Raw genomic sequence first — 9622 nt, 5'->3', positions numbered from 1 at the left:
ACATCTTCTCTGATTGGTTGAAGATTTGACGTTTTAAATGTCAATTCGTTGTCACGCGTTGTTTTGTTTGTGGTTGTTTTTGTAAGCGAGCTAGCAGTTTTTGATATTTAATGTGTTTAAAATTGCAGTTGGACTTGAAAATAAGTGCTAAAAGTATGTCTGTAAATACTTAGTGATACATGTGAAATTAGTGCTGAAAGTTTAACAGAACCAGAAACTAATTCTGAGGTTATGTCGTTTATAATTCTATGGTGTATTACCTCAAAGATACATAGGAAAAAATAGTAACCAATAGAATAAGAGTTGGCCAGTAAGCAAAAATCAAGCCAATCAGCGTTAAGAATGTGCAATGTTACTAAGGCAACTCGCGTTTTCCCAAAAAACCTATTTTTTTTAGGATAATTGAAAAAATGTTATCACCATTATCTAATTATCCGTGTTTTCGAAAAATCCCTAGAATTTTCGCAAAAATTCGATTTATCAAATAATCCTACCACATATAGATGGCATTTGAATCACGATTACATGAAGCGATGCGTCCATTTAATTATAATCTTAATGAAAAAAAAAGATGTAGTGCTGCAGTGTGCGAGTCTACGTTTTCAACTTTAACTGCAATTAATAGGCCTCAAAGACTGTCAATGGGTCACGAAAGAATGGCTGGTATGGTATTTCTGGCCTTTGAAAAAAAAAGAACAAAAAATATTATGACGAATCGTAGAATTCAGCTGTTTTAAATATTTTATGATATTTTATTATTAATTATTATTTTAATAAGTTTGCAGAAACAATAATAATCTAAATATATTTTTAGTCGTATCTATTGACTCGTATCACCCAACCCAACAATTAATTATTATTTCCTTACTCTCACTCACACGTGGATCGCTACATCCAGAAATTTAACCATATTGTTCGCTTGTTCTTCGTAATTGAGGATTTAATAATATGTAGTTCTTAGATATAGTGCTCATGCTTTGTCACAGAATTTTTTTAAGTATCTAAGAATAACTATTGAATGAATTGAATACATCATTGACCTAGAGATAAATCAAAACAACAAATACTAAAAACAAAATAAAATCAATATTTAAGGATTCGTGTTTTTTGGCCTTTTTTGCTGCATATTGATATTAATGGCAACAGTAAGCACTGGACATTTTTGCGAAATCACTTAATTAATTAATAATACAATTAAAATAACATTTATATTTAAAGGGGGCTCAATTACAAAAAACACAATTTTGGCCTATTTTTTATCTATAACGGTACGAAACCCTTCGTGCACGAATCCGACTCGCACTTGACCGATTTTTTTTGCTTCCGCCCTACCTGTAACCGACGCTGCCCTACCTCAAATTTGACTCTAGCTACAGCCCTGGTTTCTTTGGTCGTATTCTAAGAAAAAAGGGATCTTGCCACTTTTTAATTTCTGCACTTTCTTGACAGACTCTACCTTCCAAAGCCTTAAAGTATGTTATAAAAACAACAAACTGTCACTTTCTGACATGAATGTCAAGCGCCGTCAAATGTCAATGTCAAAATACAAAAAATTAAAAATTTGTAAACATTTTCATGTTTTCCTGCATTTTATTATATTCTGTGTAGACTATTGCGAGTTTAATTGAATTTTATCACTACCTACCTATTACCTAAAATTCTGAAATCTACTTAACCGTTACCCATAAAGAAGTCAAGAGAGAAAATGGTTTGTGTACCGTGTTTTATCATTCCAGTGCTGTTGTTTCTGTGGCATAAATTCGTACAGCCTTACGTTCTACGATTCTGGAATCCTTGGGCCGTGAAAGACGCTGATGGCAATGTGACAACAGAATTCCCGTTCAAGTGCGAAGGTGGAGTATGCGCGTTCAGTGGCAAACAAAAGAAGGCTCTAGAAACTGAGGAACCAGACAAAAACACGGAACAAACTGATACAAGGCTAAAGTCAGAATAACACGCAATATAATATTTTAAGTATATTAGACCAATTCATTTTATTCTCATTTTCATTTTATTTTGAGAAGACTGTGATATTCAGTTTGCATCTAGAATGTTCATGCATTTATATTTCTGCATAATATTTAAACATGTTATTTAAATGTAACTAATATTGTTGAATATGATTAACTGTAATTTTGCAGTTAGTATTACATAAGTATTAAAATTTATTGTCACCAGTTATTTCATTGTTTCTAGGATTATTATGTAAGTTTTTCTGGGGTATGGTTTTATGGAATAGCATGGGGATGTCATATTATCTTTTATTTACTCAGCTTACAGCTGCTAGTCTTTTCTTTCATTAATCAGTGTCAATGCTATTGTAATCAATAACATTTACTTTAATACAACAACATTTACTTTATTGCATGGTGAATTTTGTAACATTTAAATGTAGGGTCTGCTTGTCAGCTTTGTAAGAGTTTTCTTAATGAAATCAGAAACCAAAATAGTCTGTACCCGTTATCCCCAAGTCCCCACCCGTGGCCCTAGTGATGTTAAACAATTTTGAAATTCACGCCCACCCATAAAATAACGTAAAGTCTATGTGATAGTTATTAAATTTTTCCACTTTTAAATCATTAATTTTCTGTCTGTACTATTTAAAAAATTTGTTTATTATGACTCGATTTATCTATATTCTCAAGCTATTTAATTTTGATGTGTGTTAAATGTTCATTACAATTTTAGTTTAATAAAAGGCAGAACTTAAAATACAATTTTTATTTTTCTCTTTGCAGTCACATCTACAGTTAACATGAGGATCACACATTAGGATTCACATTTAGCTATCATGGACATCAATACACATAGCTCAGAGTCGGTATACATCTGCACAATGTCCAACAACTTCCATGGTTTTAACTACAGCCTCAAGGCAGAATGAGCAGTCTAAGCTCTAAATCTTATATCTTTAAACAAGCAATTCTTGTATATATATAATTGGAATCTCGGAATCGGCTCCAATGATTTTCATGAAATTTAGTATATTATAGTTTAGGGGGACGATAAATCGATCTAGCTAGGAATTATTTTTAGAAAATCTCATTTTATTCGTGTTTAATCGAATACCGAGCAAAGCTCGGTCAAATAGCTAGTAATAATAAAGTAGCAATCTTTATACTAGATAAACTTAATCAGTCATACTTACACATTACACATACAGAATTGTATGTTACAAGTTAAATGTTTAATTTTCAAGAATGGTTACCCAGCTGGGTAACTGGCATTTGTATTGACATTAGTTTCTGCTTAAGCCCGGCCTCACATTGTCCGAAATTTCTGATCAGAAAAAGTAAAACGTCCGCGCTGTCTCTTACATTTTGTACTGAGCCGAGTGAGCTCGAACTCGCCGAAAGGATATTTCGGATATCCTTTCGGCGAGCTCGATCAGAATTCGGACAATGTGCGGCCGGGCTAAAACACTGCCAGTATTTTTAACCAAACACTGTTGACACTATGCAGATGTGTCCCCAGTCTTAACATCAATGACAAGGATTAGAAAAATATTCGATAATATAGATTTAATACATTTGATAACTTAAAAGAAATATATTAAAAGGTTTAACACTCAACAATTACGATTTTTTATAGATCTTTTATAAAATTGATTTTGTTCAAAATTGAGTCTAGTATTGTTAAAAAATTCGGTAATTAATCCTTTTTTTGCGACGAGAAATGCATTGACGCATCTCGGGGGAATTGGGGACTCCCCCACGAGTATGCGGGGCTCGCTGCGGCGGTAAGGATGGTAAGTGACCGCAGCCCTACCCACTAAAACCCGTCGGTACTCTTCGTCTTCCCGTTGCCGAGTCGCGAGAACGCGTGAGCTCTACTCCGTGGCTCGACAATCAGATACCAAAGTTTTATAAAACATGTTTAATGTAAATAAAACTGCGAATTGTAAATCATTTTTTAAAAACAAAATTATATTTGTGAATTTTGTGGCTTCCGTTTTGTACATTCTTATAGCCCTAAAAGAGCACACTTTCAAAAACTTTGTGGACCAAGTACCTAAACTCAAAATTGAACAAAACTTTTTTTTTTACATTGACACGCATAACAATATTTTTACAATGTTTCACATTCAAGTTTAGCACCTAAACTTAAAATTATAAATACATTGGACTTCAAACTTATAATACTGATGAATAAGGTAAACAATTAATATGCAAATTATGTTAGGCATGGCTTATTGTGCTTTAAATTAACGCCTCATTCATAAATCTAATCTCGAAAAGGCAGCTTTGCTTACGAAAAGAGAAAATAATAGTGTAAAGTAACTATTATGAATATTAATCTTTTACAATATCAGTATATTAACGACATTCACACATAATTATTTAATGGGATCTATAAGGTACCACTATGAGAAAAAAAAATTGATGACTAAAATAAAATTTAATAAGAATTAACTATTTTTGAGCTATGTTGAACGAAAATTTAAGTTTATTTTAATTGCATTATTTTAGCTTTCTAGATGTTTACAAAAATAATAATTTTGTTTTATTGTAAGTATTGAATATTAGTTACAAAATGTTTTAGAGTAAATCAGACTTGTTTTTATATCGTTTAGATTATAAGCTTTAAAGCAAGTATTAAGCTACTAGAATAGCACAATATAAAACAAATATTTCTTTAAAAAAATTGGATAATATAGATAAGTAAGCATTAAATAATAATATTTTCCTATTTTCTGCACATAATTTGCTTCTTTATCAAAAATTAAGAAGTGTACAAAACATTTGAAAAATCTATTACTACTAAAGAATATTTAGTATTCCCATTTCCCAACAACTAATACACAACTATCCAGTACAGTACATTATTTTAGTAAACAAAATATTCTTATATTCTATGTCTTAAAATCTTTCATTCTAATTCTTTTGATGACTAAAACCAAAAGCATCAGAATAAGTCATAATATTTAGTAAATTCATATCTTTAAAATATATCAGAATCCGTAATTCAAGCCTTTAGTCGTTTGAGGAAGGTACATATTTATATTACACACTTACATTTAAACTATTTCATAATGTACCATTAGAGACATTTATTCATAGGTCATCCTACATAATTTGGTCGTGTTTTCAAGATCAGCCAACATAATCCGAACAAATAACGTAGGTGCGCCATTTGCCTATCAATTTCTCTAATGCTACAAGTTGCAAACACTGGTACATAAGATGCTAAAAATAGAAATGTAAATACAGTCTGTCAAGAAAGTGAAGAAATTAAAAAGTGGAAACATCGTAGTGTCATCCCTTTCAAATCCATCTACGATGTTGCCACTTTTTAATTTCTTCACTTTCTTGACTGACAGTAGCTATTTTTGTTACCTGATTGCACGGACGTAAAAAAAATACGGACGGATCGCCATTAAGAAATGAGTGAAGCACCCTTAATAAGCCCAGGCGATCATATGTACACATCTTGCACAAACACTCGCACTGTAATAAGCCGATCGTACCGCCATTACGCAATTAGACTGCATCGCGGTGACACATCTTTGTCATTCATAAATAAAAATAAATATGCCATCTTGTGTTGTAAAATGGTGCAAGAACAATACAACCTTACACAAAAAACATCAAGGAATAATATTTCATAGGTAAGATAACATATTTTTAAAGTATTTTGATAAAATAATGTAAATATTAATTTAACTTCAACAGGTCAATAATGTCCATAACAAAGTGGGGAAATTTTCCCCAAACCGGGGAAAATTTTAAATTATTTTTAAATAATCAAATAATTAATTTTATTGTCTTTTATTAGTGTCATGTAAGTATTTAGCATACTATTGACCAGTAATTAGGCAGGAATACAATAATAGGGGTGTAGACAGTAAACGAAATCTTATACAAAGTATTGTTTTTTTGAGAGTTTGTATTATAGAATTACCGAAAATGGACATATTTTACTTAATAACTTTATAATATTTTTTATATTTAATAAGTGATTTTTTAAATTGAAATAAGAGTGTATTTATTTTTTATACATATTTTTAGGTGTAACAAAATACTTATGTACTATCAGAGAAGTTGATTCCTATGCAAATCGGGGACATAAGTAGTTTGGTTGCGTTACGTCAAACCCAGCCGACAGATCACAATTAACATTGAATTGACATAAGTATTCGACCAAATAACGTTGGTTTGTCAAATGTCAATTGCATAGGAATCAACTTCCTTGATGGTACATCTGTAAAATAAATATATTTCCTAAAAATAGTCTACACCCCTATTAATTTCTTAATTTACAAAAGTGGATATAACTGTTGTTTGACGACCTCTGTGACTCAGTGGGTGGGCTGTCGGTGGCTCAAGCCGGGGGTTGCGGGTTCGAATCCTGCCGACGGAACAAAAAGTTTTTAAAGTTCCTGGGTCATGGGTGTGTATTAAATATGTGTATCATATAATAAAAATCTTAAATATATGTATAGTATAACAGTATTAAATATATTTCCGTTGTCTGGTACCCGTAACACAAGTCCTTCAGGTACTTAGCACGGGGTCAGACTGACGTGGTGTGAAGCGTCCATAGATAAAATTGTTGTCTTAGATTTCCTTCAGTAGTAGGGGAGGGAAGGTGCTATTGGTGTAGTCACCCGAGCGTCATTGAGACCTAGTAGGAATGAAAATATTGAATGGACCTCTAGACCAGGAATAAATTTAACACCATGTTAGGTGATTTGATTTGACGTTAGCGCATGGTAGAACTCTCGATAGCTCTAACAGGCCGTTAACTGATTTAACAAGCCATTATTTATTTAACATTACTTGATTGTTTGATGAAACGGGTTACGGGACTTAAGTATCTTATATCTTTTCGTATACAGGTTTCTTATATAGGTTTCGGGGGCGATAAATCTGTCTAGCTAGGAATTATTTTTAGAAAATGTCATTTTATTCGTGTTTCATCGAATACCGAGCTAAGCTCGGTCAAATAGCTAGTAATAATTTTATTATTGTAAATGTTTGTACATAATCATTATTACTAATAATGTTATGTAAATAATATACTTCTCTGTACGTAATATGTGTTTTTTTTTCTATCTATAGTGTCATAAAAATAATATTTTCATTATGACATCTTTAACAACCGCTTACATTTCTGAAGCGAAAAAAACATAAAAATATGTTTAAGTATAAAAAATACATTTAACTTGTCTGAGTTTACAAAATTCAAAAGTCGGGAAATTTATGATTTATATGGCAACCCTCATATCACGCACACGTCCTACACGGGCGGCCATAACTAGGCTTCACTCGTGATTAGAGAAGGTTACGTCCGTACTTTTTTTACGTCCGTGCCTGATTGCTTGTAAAATACATTTCATTCAAATATTAGCACATTTCTATTACAGTATTTGCAACCGTGTTTTTGTATAGGTATATATTTCAATTTTCATGATCCATTTGATATGCCATTAGGTTACCATAGTAAAAAAAAAACATTTAAGTAAAGTTTTAAAAATGGAATGTTTATAATTTAAAGTCAAGTAACGAATCATGGACAAAATTAAACAATGACCTTGTTGTTATTTCACGCAGGAAGAATATTATTTGATCTAGTTTTTCTTTTATACGTGATAGAACGAGAGAGCCTACCTACTGCTTTTGTACCTAATGCTTGCTTGAACCTAATGCTTTTATCTCTTTCACACAAATGTGTGAAAGAGATAAAAGCATTAGGTCAATGTACAAATTTCTCGTTGAATCGTTAAATAGTACTAAATCAGATCTATATATTTTAGGACGAATGATATTTAGTATTACAAATGTATGAAAAGGGATGTAGTTTGACTAGATGATAGAATTAAGTACCTTGAAAAAAATTACTACAAATTAGTATCAATTGAAAATGCACTAAAATAAAATAATTACTTATATACAATTTACATATTTTATGATTGATTATTTTAAAACATAATATTATATAAAATATTATAAGAGGCACACAAAATTAAAATATAATTGTATAAATAACATATTTTGTAAATAAAAAAGATCTGTGAACAGTCTCAAACGAAAGTTTCAGGAATGTTTTTAAATATAACACACATTTTTGTCAGATCGTAATGTCCTTTTTAGAATACTAGTGCCATCTTTTTCTACTTAATAAAATAAATAAATATATTAAATTGTAAATATACATCTCTTTTTAACGAGATTTTTCTCTTTATTTTTTCTTCACAATTTTGTACGAAAAAGGTTTCAACGTCAAATACATAATAATTAATGAACAATTTTAGCATGACACGACACAGAGGGCAAAATGTACCACTTACGAATTATTATGTAATTTCTTGTCCAAATATTATAGGAACATTCACCTACTTCTTTTAACTTATTTACACATTCAAGTAAAGTTAAAAGTATGACGTGTGTAAAATTATAATGATACATAATAATATTTTTACGATTGCGCAACCAGATTTATGAAGAAGAAGCAGTTGAATTTTCATATTATAATCACTTTTTTGCAAGGAATACTCATGAAGTGTGCCGATTCCATAGAGTTAATATACCTAGCGGAATAGAGCAACAATCTCGAGCTGTCAAACGAAACCGAAATTGATCTAATCTGTGTGTAAAATATGTGTACGTATACACTTAGCTGAGTACACAAGCATAATTGAACGTGAATTCTATGAGAGTAAATTGTCAACGTGCCGACAGGTGCCGACTGGACGTCAAAAAAGAGTTCTGCTGTCTTGTATCACGCATCTCTTTTTACCATGCAGTGTTATAGTGACATCTCGCTTGCTTAGGCCTTTGTTTCTCTATTCCGCTAGGTATATTAACTTTATGGCCGATTCTTAGTGTCGCTGACAAATCATTTAGAGCCATAAAATAATAATATTATGTAAATTGTATTGCGTCTTATCAGCAAAGTAATAATGTTATTTGTTATTAAATATATTATATTATTATTATACGAAGTGTCTAGTCGTCCGATTACCGGATGAATAAAATAAATCTTAGTCGTCCGATTATCGGACGAATAGATTATCTAGTCGTCCGGTAAGTGGATGAATAATTATTATCCGTATCATTGAAAAAATATATTATATATTTGCATGTTCCCCACACACAGAATCAGCTGTTATAAGAAAAAAAGGATCAAAATGTTTTATTCCAATTACCCCGGTATTGAGAAAAATAATACAATATTATAAACCGGACATAAATTAACTTGGGCGGGGCGCTGCTGGTAAAGGAGAACTGTTAAAAACGGCGTTTTTGTATGATGGCAGCGTTAGTTCTTTTTTTCGCCAAGTTCATTTAAAGCGTTATCGAGCTCTACAGATTAACAGAATACGTATTCTTTTTTTTTACCCCTCAATCCCCAAGCGGCACCCGGTTGTCGCATAACATTGAAAATCTATTGTGTCTGTGATTCCCACGATCCAGACATTTCCAAATGGGAATGCCCATTTGGAAATGCTTTGCGGATCTGGATCCCCGGCGGATTGGGGACATGGGCCGGGGTTTATGGGACTCTCCGAGGAAGTACCCACTGGTGTTCCATTCCCCGCCTAGGCATAGTTATAGGCACGATCAATCTACCGCAACAAAGTTAATATAGCTAGCGGAATAGAGCAACAATTCCAAAATTG

The 9622-nt window shown here is 31.9% G+C and overlaps 1 protein-coding gene across 1 annotated transcript; it reads left to right on the top strand.

Moving 5' to 3' along the window:
• Window positions 1-1584: 1584 nt before the first annotated feature.
• Window positions 1585-2704, top strand: LOC121730273 (UPF0729 protein AAEL015238). The gene has a single exon (XM_042119247.1). The coding sequence runs from the start codon at window positions 1706-1708 to the stop codon at window positions 1952-1954; it is 249 nt and encodes an 82-aa protein (XP_041975181.1). The 5' UTR covers window positions 1585-1705; the 3' UTR covers window positions 1955-2704.
• The last annotated feature ends 6918 nt before the right edge of the window (window positions 2705-9622 follow it).

This window comes from Aricia agestis, chromosome 9 (genome assembly GCF_905147365.1).
Source record: "Aricia agestis chromosome 9, ilAriAges1.1, whole genome shotgun sequence".
Lineage (NCBI taxonomy): Eukaryota > Metazoa > Arthropoda > Insecta > Lepidoptera > Lycaenidae > Aricia > Aricia agestis.
This window is presented reverse-complemented; position numbering and strand designations above follow the sequence as displayed.

Excerpts from the sequence above, each read along its gene's own strand:
- LOC121730273 (XM_042119247.1), top strand. The coding sequence starts at position 1,706 with ATGGTTTGTGTACCGTGTTTTATCATTCCAGTGCTGTTGTTTCTGTGG.